Below are 26,259 nucleotides of genomic sequence, written 5' to 3' on the forward strand. Positions count from 1 at the left end.
CCAATACCAATACCAATACCAATACCAATACCAATACCAATACCAGTACCAATACCAATATCAGTACAATTATCAATACCAATACCAATACCAATACCAATACCAATACCAATACCAATACCAATACCAATACCAATACCAATACCAATACCAATACCAATACCAATACCAATACCAATACCAATACCAATACCAATACCAATACCAATACCAATACCAATACCAATACAATTACCAATATCAATACAATTACCAATTCCAATACCATTATCAATACCAATACCAATATCAGTACAAATACTAATATCAATACCAATACAGATACCAATACCAATACCATTATCAATACCATTATCATTACCAGTATCGTTACCATTACCATTACCATGACAATTATCGTTATCATTACTCTTACCATTACCATTATCATCACCAATACCAATATCATTAGCATTACCATTACCATTATCATTGCCATTACCATTACCATTGCCATTACCAATACCAATATTGATACCAATATCAATCATTACTATTACCATTACCATTACCTTTACCATTACCATTACTATTTCCATTACCATTACTAATACTAATAGTAATATACTAATATTAAGACTAATCTGATAATAATACTATAACTATTAGTAATTCTGATGATAATCCTAGTCATAGTACTAACACTAATCCTAATCCTAACACTAATGCTAATGCTAACCCTAATTGTAATCCTAATACTAATTTCAATCATAATTTTAATCCTAATCATAATCCTTATCCTAATCCTAATGGTAATACTAATCTTAATTCGAATATTAATTCTAGTTATAATCCTAATTCTAATAATAATACGAATCATTATACAAAGGCAAATATGTTAATGCTAACACTAATTTTAATACTATTCCTAATATGCTAATGCTAATGCTAATGTTAATGCTAATTTTTAATAATAATTCTAATCATAATGCTAATACTAATATGAATCATAATCATAATGCTAATATTCATACTAATATTAATTCTAATATGCTAACGGTAATACTAATGCTAATTCTAATCTTAATCCTAATGCTAATACATATACTAGTTTTAATAATAATACTAAACTAATACTTATATGCTAATATTAATGTCAATGCTAATGGTAATCCTAATATAGTAATGCTAATCCTAATATACTACTAATACTGATGCAACTCAAATAATGATACTAATATAATTATGGCCGAAAAATAAGGGTTGCTAAAAACTAATTAGATGAAACTTATTAAACAAAAAATCATAACAAAAACAATAATAAACCAACTACCAATTATTGCCAATAATAGAATTTTCGATCCCTTTAGATTTTGGAATAATCTAAGAAACTAAAAAAATATAGTTGAAAACATTATTGATTTATTTGATGGGAGTAATTTGAATAAAGATTATAAGGAGTAATTAAAATTAGGGCATAAAGCTATTCAAAATTTGAGTAATTAATTTCATAAATAAAAACGAATTGCGTAAAATTAGGCGATATATATCCAACTAATAAAAATTTACAGCGATGAAACATACGTAGTGCCAAAAGTTGAAAAATGCATACTAAAAAATATTTTACTTGATGTTTTAATATTTTATTTAAATTAAGCTTGAAAGGAGATCTAATTTTATAAAATATCGGATCCTACAACTATAAATCCCATTTCAATTAAAAAAAACATTAAAATTTAAAAGAAACGTAATTGAGGAATATTAGTGGTAAATTGTTGGATTGAGTGCGTCTTGAGGAAAAAAAATTGGAACAAAAGAAGGTGGAGGATCGAGTGCTGAAAATTACATATAATTATTAACACTGAAAGACAATTACATATGATAATATGAAGTCGATCATCATATGAAGTACTTGGATCAAGTGCTGCAAATTATATATAAATATTAAAACGGAAACATAATTGCATGTGATAATATGAAGTAGTTGGATCGAGTGTTGAAAATCACATTGTTGTGGGTGATTATATAACATGGATTATTACGTAATTTTGGAAATATTTTAAAAATTCAAAATTTGAATTTTAAAATGAGCGGCAATCTAAAATTTCGAAATTATTGATGATATAATTAAATGATTTGATTTGATTTGAATTGATTTGAAAATAGTTAATAATGGCAGTTAATAAATGCATATTACGTTAATTTGGTATTAATTAATTTTGATTGACATCTAATTGAGCCACCTAATCCGAGAAAAGTTAAGTCACAATAAATGACATAATTTATCTTATTTTATGATGTGTATAATATGAGAAAAAATACAGCTATGAGAAAATGTAATAATTGTCCTTATTTGATATACACATAATCCAGAACAAAAAATAAAAAATAAAATTGATTTGGATGAATCATATCTTAAAATAGAGTTGTTTGAATATATATATATATATATATATATATATATATATATATATATATATATATATATATATATATATATATATAAATATATATATATATATATATATATATATATATATATATTATTGTATTTTATTAATATATGATTATATTTTATAAAATAAAATAATGAAATAATAAAAATATTTATATGTTGTATTTTAAACAAATATAATTTATTGAGTGCATTATATAATTACAAAAAAAAATGTATTTTATTACTAAAATTAGTCGATTATTACAATGAAAAAAATTCCTAAAATTTATTTGAATATTCATAAAATATGGACGTTCAAACAAATATATTTAAATATTCTTAATGTTAATGTACTAATTTATTCAGAAAAATTAAGATCGAAACATGAAATAGAAAATTATAATGAATGTAAAATATGCAAACTATAAGAAAATAAAATAAAACTCCAAAATTGCACCAGTGAAGCAAAAGTACAGAAATTGTTTATCTTTATTATTTAAAAAAAAAACATTCAAAAGATGATACATGTCAATTGTGGCGAAACTTGTACATACAACAATATTGTCCAATCCTCTTTTCAAAACCACAGAAAAATAAGAAATCTTCGATTTCCACGTTTCCACATACAATAGATATTTCAGTGTAAATTTCTCTCAATCCTCCTTGACAAAACAATAATCGATTTTTGGATAATGATAAATATAATATAAATCAATTAAATTAAAAAAAAAACTAAATACAAACTTCTACATAAAAAAATATTCATGAGAAATGTTACTAAATAAAAAAATAAAAAAATAAAATTACAAAAATTATATGCAAATCGTAACAATGTAGCACATAGGATATAAGTTGGATTCATAAACAACATCTGCGAGAAATACATAAAGAAAAAATATTAGCATAACTTTTCAGTTAAATAAAAATATTAAACGGATTTAAACCATCTAAATTAAATTATAATATGATAAATGCATGAAATCAATTGAAAAAAAAATACAAAAAAAAAAAAAAGAGAGAAAACGAAAAACAAAAACAACTCGAATGAAATGGGTGAAGAAGAATAGTGTTGGGTGAAATAAATAGATGTGGGTTTATATAGTTTTGATAAGTATATAGTAATTAGGAAATTTAAGAATTAAAATTTCAAATGACATGATTTGGGGGGGGGGGGGGAAGGTAAGAGAACAAAATCAATTCAATTCGGATGATTTGATTTCTATTGATTAGGAATTGATTTTAAAATAATAAACAATAGTTATGGTTATTGAATATTTTCCTTAAACTAACTATATCAATTAAATTTAATTATCTTAAACATGTAAGAAATTAAATTCCATAACATAAAATGCATATCATGATTTTAGAAAATTATAAAATCCATAAAACATACACACGATTTTTTTATTTTTTTATTTTTTATTTTATTTTACTAATAAAATTATAAATTTCATAATACATTATTAATATGTTAATTTAAAATCGAATTTTAATGCATTAATAAAATAAATTAATGTAAAATTATAAAAGTATATTAATGAAATATAAATAATTGATTAATGGAATAGTACACAATCGGATGATATAGTTTGTAAAGATTATTAATATTGCATTAATTTAAATTGATATAATTTATGGATTATCTATATTAATTTAAATATAATAATATGGGAAAATTATTAATACTATATTTACCTATCTACGCTTTTCTTACAAACTATTAATTGAAAAAAGGAAACTCATTAACCAATAAAAAAAAACACCATTTTTGACATGTAGGAGAGATAAAATTTAAAAACCAATAATGTGAAATCAATTCATTAATAATATGGGTGATTATGGAAGTTAGGGTTGTTTTGAAATTAATAAAATAATGTGGAATCAATCTCCTCAATTAGAAAATTTTGATTGTATATCTTAGTTTTATATATAACTAGTACTTCACCCGTGCGTTGCACGAGGTATTCATCATAAAAATAAATATTTGATTTAAAAAAAAAGTCCTCGAAATAATAAGATCAATGATATGCAATACAAATTAGTAGAAAAAGTAAAAGAAAATAAAAAAATATATTTTGTATTGTGTAAGTAATGAATACCAGTACCAGTACCAATATGAATACAAATACCAATACCATTACCGTTACAATCACCATCACCAATATCAATACCATTACCATGACCATTACCATTGCAGTTACCGTCACCAATACCAATACCATTACCATTGCCATTATCATTATCAATACCAATCATTACCATTATCATTACTAATGATAATACTAATACTAATATGATAATAATACTATTACTATTAGTGTTAGTAATCTTAATGTTATTGCTAATCCTAATCCTGGTATTAACTCTAATCTTAATTCTAATACTAATTTCAACCATTGTTCTATTCTTGGTATTAACTCTAATCTTAATTCTAATACTAATTTCAATCATTGGTGTTAGTAATGCTAATGCTAACCATAACCTTAATCATAATCTAATACAAATATTAATATTAATATTAATAATAATACTAAACTAATACTTATATACTAATGTTAATGCCAATACTAATACTAATGTTAATCCTAATATACTAATGCTAATCCTAATATACTAATGATATTGTTAATCCTAATATACTAATTATAATCTTAATATACTAATGTTAATTAGAATTCTAATTCTACATCTACTGCTAATGGTAATGCTACTACTAATACTGATGCAACTCAAATAATGATACTAATATAATTATGACCGAAAATGAAGGGTAAATAAAAAGTAATTATATGGAAATTATTAAACAAAAAATCATTACAAAAACGATAATAAACCATATACCAATTATTACCAATAATAGAATTTTCTACCCCTTTAGATTTTGGAATAATCTAAGAAACTATAAAAAAAGTATAGTTGAAAACATTATTGATTTAGTTTGATGGGAATAATTTAAATGAGATTATGAGGAGTAATTAAAATTAGGGCATAAAGCTATATATCCAAAATTTTAGTAATTAATTTCATATATAAAAACGAATTGCATAAAATTAGGGGATATATATCCAACTAATAAAAATTTATAGCGATGAAACATACGTAGTGCCAAAAGTTGAAAAATGCGTACTAAAAAAAATTTTACTTGATGTTTTAATATTTTATTTAAATTAAGCTTGAAAGGGGATCTAATTTATAAAATATCGGATCCTACAACTATAAATCTCATTTCAATAAAAAAACATTAAAATTAAAAAAAAAACGTGAGGAATATTAATGATGTGTATTTGGATCGAGTGCGTGTTGAGGAAAAAAAATTGGAACAAAAGAAGGTGGAGGATCGAGTGCTGAAAATTACATATAATTATTAACACTGAAATACAATTACATATGATAATATGAAGTAGATCATCATATGAAGTAGTTGGATCAAGTGCTGCAAATTATATATAAATATTAAAACGGAAACATAATTGGATATGATAATATGAAGTAGTTGGATCGAGTGTTGAAAATCATATTGTTGTGGGAGATTATATAGCATGGATTATTACGTAATTTTGGAAATATTTTAAAATTTTAAAATTTGGATTTTAAAATGAGCGGCAATCTAAAATTTTGAAATCATTGATTATATAATGAAATGATTTGATTTGATTTGAATTGATTTGTAAATAGTTAATCATGGCAGTTAATAAATATGTATTAATTTATTTTGGAAATAATTAATTTTGATTGACAACTAATTGAGCTACCTAATCCGAGAGAAGTTAATCCACAATAAAAGACATAATTTATCTTATTCTATGATACATATAATATGGGAAAAGAATATAATTATGAAAAAAATATAAACATTGTTATTATTTGATATACACATAATCCGGAACAAAAAATAAAAAATAAAGTTAATTTGAATGAATCATATCTTAAAATAGAGATAATTGAATATATATATATATATATATATATATATATATATATATATATATATATATATATATATATATATATATATATTATTGTTTTAGTTTTTTGAAAGAGAAAGTAATACTCATATGGAAATTTTTTCTATTGCAAAAAATAATATTATATATTTTTCAGAAAAAAAAAAGAATAATTTTTATTGTACATTATTGTATTTTATTAATATATGATTATATTTTATGAAATGAAATAATGAAATAATAAAATTATTTACATGTTGTATTTAAAAAAAATATAATTTATTGAATGCATATCCCGATCTATAATTATGAAAATTAAAAAAAAAATATTATTAAAATTAGTACAATGAAAAAAAAATCCTAAAATTTATTTGAATATTCATAAAAAATGGACGTTCAAACGAATATATTTGAATATTCTTAATGTTAATGTAGTAATTTATTCAAAAAAATTAAGATTGAAACATAAAATAGAAAATTATAATGAATGCAAAATATGTAAATTATAAGAAAATAAAATAAAACTCCAAAATTGCACTAATGAAGCAAAAGTACAGAAATTGTTTGTCTTTATTATTTACAAAAAAAAATAAAAAAAACATTCAAAAGATGATACATGTTAATTGTGGTGAAACTTGTACACACAACAATATTTTCCAATCCTTTTTTCAAAACCAAAGAAAAATAAAAAAAAATATTTGATTTCCATGTTTCCACATGCAATACATGATTCAATGTCAATTTCTCTCATTTTTGTTTGACAAAACAATAATCGATTTTCAGATAATGATAAATATATAAGTCAATTAAATTAAAAAAACTAAATACAAACTTTTACATAAATAAGTAAATGAAATTACAAAAATTATATGCAAACCGTAACAATGTAGCACATAGCACATAAGTTGGATTCATAAACAACATCTGCAAGAAATACATAAAGAAAAAATATTAGCATAGTTCTTCAGTTAAATAAAAATATGAAACGGATATAAACCATCTAAATTAAATCATAATACGATAAATGCATGAAATCAATTGAAAAAAAATACCAAAAAAAAAAACAGCAAAAAGAGAAAACGAAAAACGAAAAACAAAAACAACTAGAATGAAATGGGTGAAGAAGAATAGTGTAGGGTGAAATAAATAGATGGGGGTATATAGTTTTGATAAGTATATAATAATTAGAAAATTTTTTGAATTCAAATTTCAAATGACATGATTATAGGTAATCATAGGTGGAAAAGGAAAAAAGAGAAGGTAAGAAATCAAATCAATTGAATTCGGATGATTTGATTTCTATTGATCAGGAATTGATTTTAAAATAAACAATATTTATGGTTATTGAATATTTTTCTTAAACTAACTATATCAATTAAATATAATCATTCTAAATAGGTAAGAAATCAATTTTCATATCATAAAATAAATAAATAAAACATACATGGTTTTTTCTTCTTCTTTTTTTTGTCCTTTTTTTGTATTTTAATAATAAAATTATAAATTTCATAATATATTATTAATATGTTAATTTGAAAACGAATTTTAATGCATTATTTAACAATATTAATATTTTTTTTTATAATTTTTTTATTGAATGGATATTCGAATATTCAAAATATTGAAAATTAAAAAAAACAACAACAATTGTATTCCTCTATTTTAATATTTCAATATTAAAAAAAAAAATTCTGAAAATTATTTCAATATTCGTAAAAAAATTGAGTGTACTGAATTTTTTTTAAAAGACTACCAATAAATATATTTTGAAATACTGGAAATGTAAATAAGATTTTTTTATTTCGAATTTATAAAATATTAATTTTGGAAATAATATATATACACGTGGTAATTATTTAAATGAGTGTTAAATGTTAAATAGGAAATAACTTAAATACATACCAAAATAAAATTGACAACTCACCTATTAAAGAATACACCTCATCAATTGAACTCCAACTAAGCAATTTTGATAAATGACATCATAATTTGCCACATGTCAATCATTGAGGGCATAGATCATCTTTTTATATTATATATAGATATAGATTAATAAAATAAAAAAACGAATTCTATAAATTAATCCGGTATAATTGATTGAACGTATAATAGAAATACGCAATTTCAAATTATTATTAACAAAAACTTCTTGTTTGGGCAAGAACAAGAAGTAGTCTCAAATTCTTTTGTCTTTGTCGGAATATTTACAGATCAAATTGATAAATGAAAAAAAAAATTAAATAAAAGAGAGTGACATTGGGAAGAAGGTGCAGGTGAGGAAAAAACATAAAACTCAAATTAATTTATAATATTCAAGTTTTTGGACGAAATTGTAACAATAAAGTGAAACTTGGGCTAATTGAAAAATAGATTTAAAAAAGGGGCTAAATGTGTTATTTTTGCGTTCTCGCGTGTGAAACACATGATATTTCTGTCAAAATTAACACAAAAATCAAACGGCAGGCTAAAATTGCAAAAAAGAAAAAAAAAAAAAAGAAAAAAAAAAGGTTTGTTTGAGAACTAAAATCGTGGCAAGGAAAATATGGGGACTAAAATTGTTTTTAGTGTATACTATATGGACCAAATGTGTAATTATCCCTGGAAGTGTACCATCTAGATCTTAACAATATAATAGAATCATGAATATGTAAGGAGTACAAAATTATTTATATATTTCGATATTGAAGAAAGCTTTATTGTTGAATTGAATAATTAGTGTCTACAAACATTTAGACATCTAAATATATAATATAATTTTGGTGAAAATATACAAAACACAATGCAAATATGCTAAATAGAGTATGATCAACTTTTGTTTTTGGGGGGCTGCTGCCCCGGCCCTTTGCCAAAGCATATATATACACCCTTGCATGTACATCTTATATGAAAAATAAGACAGACGACAAAATGAATTTCTCATTTTACAATGGATAAAAGAAGAAGCAGAGAAAGTCATTAATCATTGACAGGAGAATGAGAAGAAGGCTTCTCGACTCGCGTCTTCATCATTTTCCCTTTCATCTTGCCTAGTTCTCCAATTTTTTTTGACTAATTACAAAGTGAAGTAGAGTGGTTACTGATCCACATTCATGTGAATGTACTAATTAATGAATTTGCACTTTTGTCCATACCAAAACAATTGAAGAAACCATTAACATGCAAGTTGGGAAGATAAAAGAAAGGTAAAATAAGAAAAGCACATGCATACATTGATTATATATCTCTCACTTACATAATTGATTTATAGAGGAACCGATCGAGGGGACACCATAGTATTTCCTGTGCACTCATAATCCAAGTTATGTCGGACAAGCCCGATCATCGGTTTTTTAGTGGGTGGTATCAAACCGCTGAAGGGTCAAATAATCAATCTACTCTTTTCTTGTGAAGATTCGAAATTGCATCCTCTGCTAAAGTTTATTCTTCCTGTATTTTATGGATATGGAGGTTGTAATGCATGTTCAAACCATGAATCAAAATCTGCAAATTTGTCAACGATCAACGATTGCACATAAGGGTAAGGGAACTTTAGAGTGAAATCAACAAAGTAAAGCATTGCACCATTACCTAGATAGGCTGTTTATTCATGTGAAGCCATAGGTCGGAACCTGGATGTTGTCTCTTGTGGCTCTTTGTTGGGGTTAAGTATCCACGTTTTAGATGGTTGGTCTTCCATATACTTTTGTCGGGGTTAAGTAATCCACATTTTAGATGGTTTTGGTTGTGCACGTGCAGAAACATCAAACTCAATTTCCACAGTGTTCCAATTTTAATCTCGAATATGGAAGTTGCATATTTCAATTGGCTTTCCTCAGCAATTCGAATCACCTTAATTAGACGTCACAAGAGAGTGTTATAACCCAAATGGTAAATATGTCAGAATCTCATGGAACTTTCGGGATGCATGAAATTCGACTTGCCGAATGAACTCTTCTCTTCCTTTTCTTCCAATCCCTTACAATAGACTCCTCAACCAAGTCATTGGGTCTGAATGTTGTCATCTTAAACACGAACAACTCCATTAAACTCAGGCGCTTTTGTTTTTATCAATTCATCATCTTAGAGGTTGTCATGATCATATCAATGAGTCAGCTGATGTGTTTGGGAACCGAATTACAGACCCACATATCAATGTGTGTATGTGATGTTAAAGAAGATAACTGAAATTACAAATGGACCCAACTATGGTCTAATACAATGTTCTTCCATGAGTTATAAAATACGATTGTAGGATCCAACATGAAAGAGAGAACATCGATAGTGGTGGCAGATTCAAAACTCGTGTGGCGTAATTCTACAAATCTAATTATCTTAAAAGATCAACGGAAAATTAAAACCTATGAGAATTAACATAAAATAATATGAAAAAGAAGAAGACATGAGATCTAAGGGAGCAGTGGGTCGTTCATATGTGATATTCTCCTATTTACGATAGTGTATAACTATTGGTCCTTCGACTTCAAGTGCTGCAACAACATTGTATTTAAGAGCCTATGCTTTGATTTACGTTCGGACCACAATGCTTGCTTTTCGTGGATGTACTTTGGATATGGATGTTAGTAACGTTTATGCGTGATCATTGATCCGATGTCATGTATCGGTATGAATTCTAGAATTTGGGAAAATGTTTCCAAAGTTGATTTCAGAAAGAAAATCATGCATCCGTATATAAATCATAGAAACCAACAAAATTCTCATGTCCCGGGCCTTACTCGACCTACTAACTAGGATACATGTGCTCGTTGACTAGACGTGCGTAGTCTACCATTGTTAGTGGGATCTTGTATATTAATTGATATTAGTACACAATGAACGGTCGAGTTGAAAATAATTTGATTTTCTCAGGGTTGTTCGATAATTAAATTGCAAAGTCGTTGCGGGACGACAACTAGTTAATGGTGAACGTACGGTCACGTGTGACATAGCATGTACAATACATAGAAACTCTGATTTATTGAATTGATGACATTTGATAGATTCGATCTATTAAATGGAACAATGTTTCGTCGTTTGATTAGTTGAACTAATTGAGCAAGGTTTCCGATCATTGTTATCGGATAAGGAACGGAAATGTAGAGACTATCATTACTAGGCCTGATCGTGGTAGCCGGAACTAGACCTAGTTCACGAAGATTGGTTAGTGCAACCAAGTCGGCGGTCGTTAGACAAACGTCGACATTTAGCAATAACGTATGATAGGCATCTTACACGCTCGCCTTCCTTCGCCGCACGCATGGGAGTTTTCGAACGACTTTTAACATGTCGCTCGGTCGTCCAATGTCAACGTTAGTCCGTGTACATCTACGGTTGACATTTTTTTGACTTTTTTATTACAATTTTTAACTTTTGTTGACTGAGTTCAAACTTTACCACTAGCTGAATTTAATTCACTCACTTGGAAACATTGTTTTGCTGTAGTAAAATCTAGCCAACCTCAATTGATGAGTTAATTAGATATCTTGACTATGTTAACACATAGTAATTAGGTGATTGCTTGTTAGACATAAAACAAATATCCCACATATCTAAAAATTTGATTCTTGTTTGGAACACAAGCACAACCCGTCCAATTCCAACCATCAATTGCTCCAAGTAAAACCCTGAATTAAATAGATACACACACACACACACACACACACACACACATATATATATATATAAGAGTCAGTACCAGATATTGATTTTCTTTTCTTTTTGTAAGCAGTTGATCCAATTAATTAAAATCCTGAAATCAAGAAAACATGTACACATAAAGATGTACAGTTCTGAGAGAGCACACATCATATGTTATGAATTCATTCATTCAATTAGTAACTTCCTATCTGTAAAATTTACAAAATGTCTCTCTCAAGTCTCAATTGCCCTCCTTTTCACAAATAAAATCACACACGGCAAATATATTATCTTTATGTAATAGCAGCCAATCCAATGGTCTCCCCTTCATCCCGGCTTGATTCTGGAGCAGTATCCAAATTGCGGGACCTCGCTGAAAAGTTATTGCTTATGTCAAATAAGAATACAACCAATAATCAACTTGAGAACATAAATACTTTACTTCCTTACCCTATGCATTATTATATAGAAATATTATTTATTTATTTATGCCTACCAAACGATTGATTACCTAAGATGGTATGATGATCCATTTGATACCCATCTAAGAAACATTTTCATTTGCACCAGTTAATTTTGCTCATTTTACATATGCATTGAATATAATAATCACTAATACCCAGACAAAAAACTCAAGTACCTCCTACTTCACCAGCTATTCACAATCTAATTTTAGTAACCTTCTGCTTTCATGAGTTTTAGAAAGGCTTACGGTGTTGGCTCGGCCTAATAATCATTTATTCTCACTGTTTACATGTCACTCAGAACAAATAAATAAATAACAAACCCAAAACTGCGGCTGAGAGTCTAAACTTGAGGATGATTACCACAAATAAATCAAACCATTTACAATTTTTATGGGTTTTACTTGATATACCATTTAAATTAGTTTAAGGCCTCAATTAAAACACGGTTATTTTAGTCCGCACGAAAGTTAGGAAACATAAAACATCCTGAGCTACGTACTTTTATAACAACGTAGATTAAGTCTTTTTCGGGGAGTTGCATTTAATTGTTTTCCACCATAATGTTATCAATAAAAGAGTTGAAATATTTTTGGCTTTCTAACTATATCAGTCCTATTATATATTCCAGTTTTCCTCGTTCTTCATTTGTACTCTCTCTCTCTCTCTCTCTCTCTCTCTCTCTCTCTCTCTCTGCCAGGTAAGTATGTATTTATTCACATGTAGAACACTTACTTGTGACATTTGTAATGACATTTACACCCTTCTGAGTTGCAAGAGCCTTCAACTTGCTTCCTGTTGCCAATATCAGAAGACTTCTCATATGCTGCTTTTGCTCTTTCGGACTACCAGTTTTCGACAAAGCTTCTTCAAAAGCAAGCAAGTCTGGATGGGTAATGCATGGGAGGGAGAGTAGAATCTGTAACATTGTATCAAGAAAGATTTTAGCTTATACAGCATCGAACAATAGTTCATATCCATTTAAGTGAAATAGGAGGAATTTTACCAACCTGCCTGGGCGATGGATCTCTATGGGACAGATAAACAAAGATTTCACGACATAGACCCACCAAATCAGAACTTATAACAGCATTTGACTCCAAGGTCAAACCCCGGATAATAGCAGAAAATAAATCTTTGCATACAAATTCTCTAAGCTCCACATTATTTGTTGAAATTGCTACGAGAATTACTTGTCCACACAGAGAAGAAATTTTAGTCATAGCTTCACCATCGGTCCAATTAAATGCTTCAATGCATATTTTCAACACCGGAATCCCAAGATTTTTGTTATTCAACACAAATCTGCACAATGAAATTACCAGTGACATAAAGAACCCAAAACATTAACCATTAACCATACGTAAAAAGCTGATTTAATTATAGGAAAGATGCAGTCTCAAGAAACATACCCAACTATAGAATTGCAAGCAAATGCGTTTATGTCCCTCTTAGAATGATCCATGTGGCTCATTTGACCAGCCTGTTCTAGTGAAGGAAGCCCGGGATTAAGTCCAGGGGAAGCAAGAACAGAGAAAAAGGAGCAAATCTCACGAGTAAGATCCCTAAGAAGCTTTTCCTCCATCACTTCTACTTTTAAGTCTGAACCGGCAAGTACCCCATGCAGGTCAGGAACTTTTGCTTTTCCATCTTGTAAAAGACTAGACCAAGAATAGCTAAGAGCCCCCGAGACATGGTTAAGTAATGGATTCAGGAGTTTTTCCAGCCATAGCTCCCACAGATCTGAAGGGCAGTATTTTATCAATGGAACGAGGACCGAATGTACCAGCTGCTTTATATGCCTGAACTCCATGTACTGTATGTTTTCCATAAGTGCTAAAATAACAGAATGAGGGTCTATGCATCTGAAAAAGGAATCCCCGAGTGTTGCAGATAAGCCTAATATGCTATACCTGGAGCAAGAGAATTTTAGAATTTTATCAATCTTCATCATAACTATTTGGGACAGAAATTCAGCTATTCCTATGTTTATGAAGATAATCAGATGCAATTTGATCATTTCCTATGTTTTTACTGGAAGAATATATTACATATATACACATATATCATGAACATGAAGAAAACAATTGCGTTAACTCAAACCATGAATCAACTTGAAATCCAAATTATAGAGACTATATTACCTAGCTGTTTAACTGTGTCTTTCATATAACTTTATTTTATATTATTTGTTTTTACTATCTTTTATTGGGTGAGGGAGGTGGAACATTGAGGGGGTTTAATTTCTTAAATCGCCTAGTAGAGAAACCGAGACATGAAATAGACATGTAAAAGTACAACTATTGCAACCTCTACACAATTAATAGATACAGTTAAACCTTATAAATAAAAACGGTCGGGACTAGCAACATTCAATTAATTCAGCAAAATATTAAATTATCGAGCTAATAACTCATTGCATTTTTACGGAGTCGGGCCCGGAAGAAATTATTATTTAAGTGAGGTTATTAATTTATTGAGAGTCTACTGTATATGGCATGTCATATCGTAATCATAAGTAGAATACATACCCACTCTCTCTTATTCCTCGTAACCAATTCCGTATATCAACTCCACTAAGCTCTGAATAAGATTCCTTGTTGATATCAAATGGAGATCCATCGCTGAAGTTTAACGCGCCCTTGGACAATGTATGTTTCCCTTCTCCAAGAAGACTGGTTTTTTCGGCATCACTCATAATCATTGCTGTCCTCATTTCTCCAGGAAGAGCTTGAGCCACAGAAGATGACCAGAGAGAATGTACAGAACGAAGCAGCTGAGCATTAAAAACATACCAAAATTTATTCATCTATTCCAAAAGGTATGAGTTACCAGAAATCTGTAGGAAGTTCAATAGATATGTCAATCATAAGATCCTTACTTTAAGAAGGGGTGGCATCATCCACAAGAGATGGGAAACCATTGGATGCCCAGGAGGAGAACTTGTTTGTGAACTGTTTTCTGAAGTCAGACCAAGACCACCTTTTCTATAACCACTCCTCTTAAGGGCCTTCTCGAAGAATGTTACAGTGTGAAATATCGACCACATAAATTGTGAGTCAGCACAAAGGCGAACTAAGCTAGCTGGGTCAGTCAGGTATGCTTCTTGCCACTCTGGTTGAGTCCATTGCTTGCTCAAAGGTTCAAGCAACCAGCGCAAAACTTCCTGTTGCTGTTCAACCCTTAACGAGTTGAGCAATTTAGGAATGAGTTGGATTACAAAAACCTCAATATGAAAAGATAATTCTCTTATTTGATCAAGTGATTACCCGGCAGAAGAAGCCATAATAAGAAATGCTTCACCTAGAATATTTTGCTCCGCACGTAGTAATACACCCTCTGTTTGCAAGTATGTCATAGTGCTAGCAATTTCCTATAAAAAGATCATAATGTAATGAAGAGATTGCGTCATGATACCAAATTCTAACTACCCAAATAAACATGACCAAGGAATTGAGTCTAGTTTCACATATGATTCAGTAAAAACCAAAAATATTCTTAACCTTTTTTTTCTGAATTTATGATCATTTTGAAGCATATATCTTTCGTAAAACATGTAATTTACCTACGGTTGAATGGCCAGTCAAAGGAGAACAAAATTCAAATTGAACTCAAGTCTTAATCATGTAGCAATGCAACAAATTTGTCCAGTCCCAAAAAACAATCTTCTGTAATCAATTCATTTCAAACAAGTCCTAAACACCAATATAGACCCTTCTGGTAACAACTTCCCATTACAGCAAGCAGATCTGCACGCCTCCTTATGCATAGTTGAGCAAAATATTCTAAACTAGTATGATATTGATATTCACTAATCAAAGGTGAACTGCTTAATTTGCCCAAGGACTATGGCCTACAACACATACCATACTTCGAATAGCATTCAACTACTCATCCACAATGATCAAAGTTCAAACTATAATGTCCGTAAGATATGATTTATAGAGAATCCCCCAAAAGGCACTAGTTGTAAGGGCAATAAAAATGATTTAGACAAATGATATCTAATATTATTTGAAAATTTAAAGTATTTCAAAAGTTATGGGGGTTTTTTTTAATCGTAGGTTTTTTTTTTTAAGTCCATTGAGCCACAAACCATTACACATAAGGACACGTTTTTTTAAATGGCAGTTTCACTAAGTGAACTGACTTGTTTCATCAACTCTCATTTTGAGAGACCTGTTAACAATTCAGCTCTCAACATGATAGCTCCCTTGTTAAGCCAGCTCTCATTTTGAGAGCTCACTCAACACATAATAGATACACAAATCAAACACTCAAAAGAACAAACACTCACATGCATACACCCATTCACAAACACATACATGATGCAACGAACACATGCCAAAAACACACTCACACAACAAACACAATCACAGACAAACACACCAATAACAAACACTTGCACACGCAAACAGGACATACCAGAAAAACACACATGCATGAGCTCACCCTCAAAATCATGAAAACACTAGAAAAAAACACATCCGAAAACACACACACACACTGGAACACATACTCACGAAAACGAGCACACAAGAAAACGCATGAAATAAGGCGAGGAAAGCAAGAGCAGGAGATGGAGAGGAAATAAAAATTCTTGAAAAATAATCGGGTATCAATTTAAGCAATAGATATTCAACAAACATGGATGCAACTAATTATAATTAACCAAAATTGAATTGGATCACATTTTTCAATCTTTTTTTTAAGCTTCAAAATAACACATTACCTTCATGTGAGGCAAGAGGCTTCCGTTAGCGGCCTTAGCAATTCGAATGAAGGATGTACATATCTGCAGTCTTGCGCGACGAGCAGTGCTAGTTGAAGGATCCTAACAAAATAAATGAGGCTAAGCAAGTTTAAGGAGTATACTGCGAATTTAATTTAATACTCCAATAGACAAATGTACAACCTTAACCATGAAAGGTAGGGACGTAAGTAGTTCGAATAGTTTCTTTATTACACTGCCAACAGCATCCGGGTAGTACCTCAGGAAAGGACCCAATGCATCCAAGTAGTGACCAAGAATTTCCACCAGAGTGGGTTCAGTCCATTTGAGTGCAACGAGCTGTTGAAGCAGACCTTCAGGTGACAGTTACCAGATCAGCAGAAGGTAGAGACCTAAAAAGAAGCTTCATATATATCGATGTGGCAGTCATCAAACCTTCCAATGTTCGATGTAACAAAAGCTGAACTTCAGAGCTATTCTTTTCATATTCATTTGACCCATCAAAAATAGAGCCCACAACATTGTCCAAAGCCAAATGCATGCTTTCTACCATGGCCAGATCCTGGATTTCAATATCAAGAAGAGTCGAAATAATTTAACAGAAAAATGTTAGCACTTGAGCAAACAGGAATGTAACTGTCAGTAAATTAAGGATATTAAACTTCTGACAAAGGAAAAGAAGTAAATAAGGGTCACAAAGGCTTACTTTTGTAGGTAAGTGCACAAGCATTAGATTCCTTATTACTTCTGTAATTTTCTCAGAAACTTTAGCAGCAGCTACAAGGGGCTTGTCAGATGCGATAAAACGGATCAATTCCAACTGCATGGCCAAAGAGAGAGCCTTTCAGTATATTCTATGAGACATCTTACATCTAAAACATTTTCTTACTAATTCCTCTGTTTCCATCATTATTCCCTCATCAAACTCCCTATATACAATTAATAGATAATTCCAGACAGACATCCTCTGATCTTTGGACAACGGACACCCCTTTTCAGTGTTTTCCTTAAAAAGTTCAACTTCAATTTCTTCCGTATGAAATACAGGAAACCATTTACAGATTTGAATATAATAAACATGCTCTACCTATGGGCCATACTATAACCAAGGTTGTACGTATTCGGGTATTGTCTTGAACTTTTCATGTGACTTCTGTCGCATTCAACCAAGGTGTTATAAGGAAAGATTAATCTTTGGCGGACCCAAAGTAGTTTCATCACCCAGACTCATGAAATGATATTATCTTAATTTTCTTTTATTTAATGCCCTCACAAACATGATCATGTGTACAGAAGATAAACAAAGCAAGTGAGATACAGTAAAATTAGGAACCAATGATTTGAGACTACATTAATATGTACTTGTTTCGCCCATAAAAACCCATAGGACATTCCCCTTCATCTTCAAAACCCAAATCTAGTATTATATGTCCCAACCAACTCAAAAAATAACCATTACGTGTTAATGTGTCCTTAACAAACAGTGATAAGAAATACAAAAAAATAATATGCATTATATATAAGATGTACTAAACAACACAGCTTTCTACCCCCTTTCTTTTCAAATTAGGGTAAATTATAAAAAACTATAATTGAGGTTTGATTTATTTACAAAACAATTCAGCTAATTAACAAATTGCATACCATCTTGACAATTGATTCAATTTTACAATCTGCACCTACTTACGGCAGGTGTTTAGCAAAATGAAGACAAACCTCAAATAGTTACTGGGGCACTAGTAGTTTTGAAAGTTACCTGGAACTCTTTTGTAACTAGAACAAATCTCAATGGTACATTTTTCATTTACACTTATCAATTATACCATTTTCAAACATCAATATCGTCTGGGATGATAGGTGGATAGATGAACTTGGGTCATCCGAAAGCAAAACTCGTTAAATTCTGTTTCAAATACTCTTTAGAGTTGCAAAAATCAGTAGAATAAGGACAGGAGCAACTACAGGAACTGTCTCAATACAAAGTTCTGTCAAACATACCAGTCGTGAACGGTACTGGCCGAAATCCACTTTGCCGTCAAAGTTATCGCTCCACAATTCCAAGGCTCCGGCTGCTGGTGCCATCCCAGAATCATTTTTTTCCTTTTTCAGCATGCGACAGAAGCATGTGTCTAATATAGCACTGCAAATATCATCAGTTATTAACGCTAGCATCTTTTTCTTTTCATTATCCGCATGTCCAGTGCCCATATTCGAGTCATCAGCCAAAACAGACTTAGATTTGACCATTAGGTCGCGCATCAACGACTACAACAGCAAGAAGGACAATTATCAACAAGCTTAAGGCCGTAGGAATTCATTATACATCACCGAAATGATAAGCAAATAATACCAGCCAAAAGAGGAGAGATTGGTAGTGAAGTGCCAGCTTAAAGTGTTGGAAAAACCCGAGCATCTGAAATTTAGAGAAACAAACTGTAGGATTTAAATCGAGACATCCATGCATGTTCCAAGCGGAAAATACATTTCAATATGGTAATCACAACCACCACATGGGGCACCACATCATCTCAAAGGAAATTTTCATTTTTCATTAAGTTTCATGTAAAGGTCATTCAATACAAAAAAAAAATCCATAAGCGAGCACAGACAGTCATTTGAACTTGGATAAATTCCTTAATACTTGAGTAAGCAGTAACGTGCAAGAGAAATTAGCTGAAAGAACTAAAAGGAAGCTCCATCACCATTCACCAGGCATGAAAATATTCCAATTAGATTTTTTAGACAAAAACTCATGATTTTGCAAGCAAAAACACTATACATGAGAATAAATTTAAAGAATGAAACAAGCTTCATCAATCAGCATGATGGATATGCCACTTGGAACTGTAAGCTGAATTAATTAAACCAAAAAATTAATTGATCTACAAGGAACTGAGATTTCTCAACATTAACAAGTCTAGAAAAAATTGTATCTGGTCTTGCCTGAAATAATGAAGATTATATTGTCAATTTTTGGCAACCCACGGCATCAAAGCTATGTATCTCAAAACTGCTATAAAATCGATTATTTTACTCAATACAGTAAGTCAGCGTCAATGTTATAAACTCTCACATATTTCTACATATTTTTTTTCACTTTGAAAAAGTTCGTTCTCGCAAAAATCATAGGAAAGTGATATTTGATTATCCAATTAGTAGTCTGACAATACCTTAAAATATTAAAGCAATGGATTACCAAAACTTATTTATAATTGTTAATTCACTCCACAACATGGAATTGTATTCCTATTTTCACTTAGGTGAACATATTCCAGTCTGTAAGAGTTGCTAGACAAGTGTTTTCTGGGGCATAAATCATTCAGATGCTTAGGTTCGCCACAAAAGAAAGTTCATAGCAGGAGCTATTTAGATTGACTTTAACCAGTAGAAAGGATCTATACTAAGATTACTGTCTTGTGCAGAACCCTGTTCACAATATTTCTAGGTCACTATTGAGAGTTCTCACTTGCAGGGAAACACCAGCTAACAAACATAAATGAAGTGATTATAAATACAAGTGAGCATTGTATCACGAACAGCATCATGTCCCCTTCTTGAGAAACCATGCAACTAGTCCATCAATTAAACTGTTAGCCACCTCTAGGATTTCCATGTGAAAAAGGAAAATAAATTATCAGAGGCCCTTGGTTGGGTGGTACAGAAGCAAATACAAGCCTCTAAATGAATGTCCGTTCACGTAATGACCCATTTATGAAATCAAGTAAAGATGAAGATAACCAATTTACATATGAACTTTATATTTTCGTGTGTTGAATTGTTCTCTTTGCCCATCATATAATATTCTAAAAGTTTTATCGGGTTTCTCTCATTTACCGAGTACACAAATCATATTTTGCTACCTATGATATAATAGATGTACAAATCTCTTGATATTCCTCCCCCAAACCATAATGTCCAAGGTAAAAGGAAAAACAACATAAATCATTGCCTTGAAAGCAGTCCTACATATTAACATCTTCAATATATTCATCAGCAAATGCAATTATAGAATGAGAGAGACTGAAATTGACCTGTTGAAGGTAATTTGACAAAACTGTGCTATCAGCGGCAATACATTGCAGGTGTGTTGAGCCCAAAGAAACCAAACTCTCACATATACATTCTGCAAACTCGAAGTCACTTTCATTGCTGCCAGAACTAGAGGTACATTTGTATAAGAAATCTTTGCTGACATTCATTAAGATCTCAAAAACATTCCTCATTGCAGAATCAAAGTCAGCAGCGTCATCTACAGGTCTTCTCCTGCATAAACGAATACGCAGGGTTAACAATCATACCCGAGTACTTTCAAGAGTTATTAATCTTATAGCGAGTTGAATATAGTATCACTAAATCAAGGAACTTATTACCCACCTTGACGAGACAAGTTTGAAAAACTCGCTTGCATGAAGGCGAAAATCAGGAGAAGTGAGTAAGAAACCACAACTGTTCATTACACGGAGCAGAAAGAATGTTAACAGTCTGTCAAAATTCAAATGAAGATTTTGTGGGTGTTAATGTAACCATACCCATAAATAATTCCATATTTCGCAAGATCTAGTAATGGCGCCCACTCAGCATAAGCATTCACGGCATTAACAGTGGCTATTACTGCCGCAGCGTGCTGTTTTGCAATGTCCATTTGCTGTCTACCAGCTTCCATGATCGCAGTTCCGTAGTGCCTTTCTAGCAACTAAGCAAAAAAATTACATCAGGAAATAATGCTAGAATGATATACAGAGAAAGAAGGGGAAGCCAAAACTTACAGTGTATAACAGAGGGAAGATATCTGACAAAGCCTGACTTAGTGCACGTAATAAAATCCTGCGCCTATCACCTAATGATAGACAACTCAGCGAAGGTCAACAAGGAAATTGTAACTTCAAAGTACCAGGATAATTAATATCACTAACAACCCTTTATTCTTCAAACAAAATAGTATAATGGTGTATAAAACATTTGTCGAAAAATTGATTTGCATTTTTGACAAACCTTCTAAATCCTCATTATGAACAGTAATATCTTCTGGAAGCCACCTTAGCATCATTGATACCAGCTCGGCCTAATAGGATTACAAATTCCATCAACCACATAGGTTCAAGAAAACATCGTCTTGTTTTTGCAAGTAAGCAAGAATTAATCTGATTACAAACTGTATTTTATGTACTAACACATATACCAATACTAATACGTATATGTATATACATATACATGTGTTAGAACATAAAGAGACGTATATGCGGTGGTGTGAGTATGTACAATGCAGAAAATCAACAAACCATACATACATGCACAGGAATACAGGTTTCAAATAACTAAGCAAACGCAGTGCACCTGTATAGGACCCATGTTGGAAAGAGTTATTATAGATGGCAGAAGTTCCTGCCACAAACTTAGGCCTTCTCTTCTAACTATCTGCAAAACATGTAAATTTACACCAACTACTGGAGAAGGATATATTTGTCCTAAAATTGTTCTAGTGGAAACGGTGAAGAACCTCAGCAACTAGAGCAGCTGTCTGACTTTTCAAAGCCCATTCTTCAGAAGGGTTTGCAATTGCAGACATCAACTCAACAGCTACAGTTGCAAAGTTCCTCCGTTCAGCAGGGTTTAGCTCGTCCCAACGCAACCGTACCAAATGCTGAAAAGACATGAGAAATTCGAAGTTGATGCTCAAGGAAATGCCATTATCTCTGTAAATTAAACTACGATTTGATATTTTACTGAACGCATTTAACTTGGCAAACATAATATGCGCTGTAATGAAAGAGGTAACAGAAAAACAAAACAAAACAAAAAGGCACAAAGTAACCACAATATAAATATGAGCACATCTTTTGGTTGCCACAAATGTTTAGGGGTGATACACAAGCATCTCATGTTGCTAATTACATAAGAGAGTCTAGCCTTTTGAAGGCCACAGGACACAAAATTGGTTCGCAGGGCATGAAGTGTAAATGAGAGTGTAAGTAGTACCTCCCTTTGCCATATCCATTGCCAAAGAACTTGTGGTTTTTATCCTGATTTCATACTGGCAGCTTTTAGGGACGGCACTGGGGAGTGATCCCAGTCCCACAATAAAAAACATAAAGCAATCTCCTAGGTGATCCATTTTAACTTGTGCACTATTATATTCTCACATTTTCATAAATAGACTTGAAAGTGAAGTACGTGAAAGATCGTATTACCATAGAGTCTCACTGACCATTTTTCTAATTCCGTACATGAAGGTATTAACATTCAAAACATAACATATATAACCCTTCATTTACATTAAACCTTATGAAATGATTTTTCTTTTCTGTATCTTCCTAGATAGGACATACATGAATACACATGACAACAATTCATAAGATGCACAATCTGGATTAGATGCGCATTCTTCAAGTAAAAGCATTACATCCATAGTTACTATCAGTCTTGTTTCTTACCTTAAATCAAACTATGCAGAAATTAAAAAAAGCAAATGTGGAAAACATAGGGAACAGCTATCTAAGATATGCAAATGTGTTGGGAACAAAGTTAATGTGTGAGACAGGAAGGATGGTATGAGACATGGAGGATGTTATTAGCTCATGATATTATTTGAGATAGTCTCCGGTTGTGTGGCTTATAGAAAGATTATAATACGAGAACCAAGGCTCACATGCATTCAAAGAGGATACCCTAGTGAAGCTGCAGATAAGCTTGATAAAAAATATGCGGCTCAACAATATCCAGTGCATACTCTATATCTGACCCATTATCATAATGAATTTCCTACAAAGAGGCATCTTATGTCTCAAAACAATATTTCCTTTCATATCCACGAGTTATGATTGTTTCCATAAATTAACTTATTTTGCATTCAAATGTATTGGCGAAATGGACGCGCTCGTTATTAGTAGTTGATGAATATATTTTTAAAGAAACCTAGAAGGAAGGAACTGCTTCGGCCACGGGTGAACTTCACGCGCTGGGTCCAACTGCCGAATTCTGGGAAAATGTTAGCAGTCGTTGCTCCTCATAGAGTGACGATGATAACAAACGGATACTAAAAAGGGTGAACCTAAATGAAATCATAATCTACTGTATTTCTAGTATACTCAAACTGGAGAGAGGGGACTCAGAAGATATAAAAAATTAAAAATAAATATCAAAATAAAAAAATTAGCATAGTGGCTCTTGTAACATGATAAAACTGATGAAAAAGGGTTTCATTTATCGCAGCATCATCACAATGTCTCAGAATTATCTTCCAAATAAAAAGTCTTTCAAATAATCATTTTCTAGGAAGAAACTAAAAATGAATAACCATTAAATGTACCTGGAGCATTTTAAAAGCATGTAACCGGATTTCAGAAGACCAGTCTCTCTTTACCAAAATAAATGAGGTATTTGCCAATACGCGAGTATCTCCAGCTTTTATCTGCAAACAGCAATACAAGAAAAGAGTATCACAAAAACTACTCATATTTTGGTAGTAAGGGATAACTGCAATATTCTTATTTCTAAAGCACTCAACAATATGGGTCTTTAATTTGTAAACAATTTATAAGGACCTAAGAAGGAATAGCAGTACCATGTTAATTACCATGTAATTACTAAAAAGGAAGTTATATGCAACAACCAAAAAGTTGTGGTAACTCGAATCATATTTGTGTCTACATGAAATAAACATTTCATTGTAGAAATTCAAATCAAATTTGTATGTGTGCTTCAGCAGTGTAAAAAACATTTTGTCAAAACACTGTCGACCGAACAAATTAGATTGGCGGTTTATTGCACTCGTGTATTACACTCTTTTTTCAATCAATATAAACAAAACAAACAACGCTTCATCCTTTCATTTTGTTTTACTTTAGATGAGGTCCTTAGACCATGTGGCTGAGTATGCTTTGGTAAATGTTTCAAGTTGAGGATCGCTAAAAATGGACATCATTGGTTACATAAGACTTGCACTCAAATCACATACTCGCAAGGAGAATGGTATGTTTTATGAGCATTGGTGAAGGATGCAAGCGCATAAATATAGCTGCTTCTTACACAATAAGCACATCGAACACCCCATCCAAAATTCTGTATTGAAACCAATTGTGTATAGGTACACGTAATTCCACTCTCTATTAATCAATGTAGCATTAAACCAACAGAAAGGTACAAGTTAACAAAATCTATCTCTAATGGTCGAGTTTTTTATCTACGAGCAGCCCATGAAAAGGGAAATCCTTAATTAACTTCCACATATGGCAGCAAAATTTCCATTTCCCAAGCATAATAAAGAGAAAAAGAAAAAAGGCACGTAATCAATGACATTCTTTAAAATTCGATTTTGCAATCTCTTTCTCACACAACGATTCATAATAATCTGAGTTAAAACTGTAAATCAAACAAATGAAAACTGACAAATGGGGAAAATAATAAGTTGAGAAGAAGTAGACAGTTTTTAGTACAAAAATGGGGATTCACATTCAAAAATCAAAAAAAATAAAAAAGAAAAACTCACAGTTTCTAAGAAGGAATGCGCAGAAGCACGAGCATCAGGAGAGGAGGTCCAGTCCATGGCAGTGGCTATGGCTCGCGCTACATTGGTTGCGATTCCACTCTCCTCCATTTCTTTCTTCCTCTACTTCTTCCACCTTTTTCACTTTCCTCTTTATTTTCTCTAATTTCCTTTTGGCGAATGCTGCACAAGGCAAGGGTTTCAACTTTCAAACTTGCTAAAGTTTTTTTATATAAGAGTCCCTGACAACAAGCCCCTACTATTATTCTCTTTCACAAATAAGCCCATCTATTTCAAAATTACCACTGCCACTTTTAATCATACAAATTATAATTTAACCTCTAACTTATCCAATATTTTACATTGACCCTAATTTTCAGTAAAATTATATATTAGCCGCATTTTAACCAATTTAGAGTCACCCTTCCCACAATGAGTCAACCACCACCCGCCACCACCACCCATCACTCATCAGTCATCACCCACCACTAGGGGTGGAAATCGGAACGAAATTTCCGATTTCCGCCGGTTCCGATCCGAATATTTCCGATTTTGGAACCATTTTTTATGATCCGATTTCCAAAATTCCGATTTCCGATTTTTCCGAA

The 26,259-nt window shown here is 31.2% G+C and overlaps 1 protein-coding gene across 1 annotated transcript; it reads right to left on the reverse strand.

Annotated features, from left to right (window-relative positions):
* Window positions 1-12,041: 12,041 nt before the first annotated feature.
* LOC105974515 (ARM repeat superfamily protein) lies at window positions 12,042-25,909 on the reverse strand. Its single transcript, XM_088827172.1, has 22 exons — window positions 25,655-25,909; window positions 24,476-24,577; window positions 22,667-22,810; window positions 22,504-22,584; window positions 22,162-22,231; window positions 21,936-22,006; window positions 21,699-21,862; window positions 21,544-21,615; window positions 21,201-21,432; window positions 19,520-19,582; window positions 19,168-19,434; window positions 17,876-17,989; window positions 17,605-17,731; window positions 17,353-17,522; window positions 17,170-17,271; window positions 15,707-15,810; window positions 15,319-15,619; window positions 14,969-15,213; window positions 13,850-14,350; window positions 13,448-13,742; window positions 13,173-13,356; window positions 12,042-12,346 (listed from the first exon to the last, which is right to left on the reverse strand). Exons 1-22 carry the CDS (start codon window positions 25,760-25,762, stop codon window positions 12,267-12,269), a joined length of 3,597 nt encoding a protein of 1,198 aa, XP_088683298.1. The 5' UTR covers window positions 25,763-25,909; the 3' UTR covers window positions 12,042-12,266.
* Between the last annotated feature and the right edge of the window lie 350 nt (window positions 25,910-26,259).

This window comes from Erythranthe guttata, chromosome 2, assembly GCF_056151865.1.
Source record: "Erythranthe guttata isolate IM_541 chromosome 2, IM_541, whole genome shotgun sequence".
Lineage (NCBI taxonomy): Eukaryota > Viridiplantae > Streptophyta > Magnoliopsida > Lamiales > Phrymaceae > Erythranthe > Erythranthe guttata.

Bases quoted from the DNA above. Each gene is read 5' to 3' on its own strand.
- LOC105974515 (XM_088827172.1), bottom strand. From the start codon at position 25,762: ATGGAGGAGAGTGGAATCGCAACCAATGTAGCGCGAGCCATAGCCACT. The intron at 22,007-22,161 runs GTTTGTCAAAAA...GTCTATCATTAG, and splicing joins TCATAATGAGGATTTAGAAG to GTGATAGGCGCAGGATTTTA. The intron at 17,272-17,352 runs GTTGTACATTTG...TTATTTTGTTAG, and splicing joins CCCTACCTTTCATGGTTAAG to GATCCTTCAACTAGCACTGC.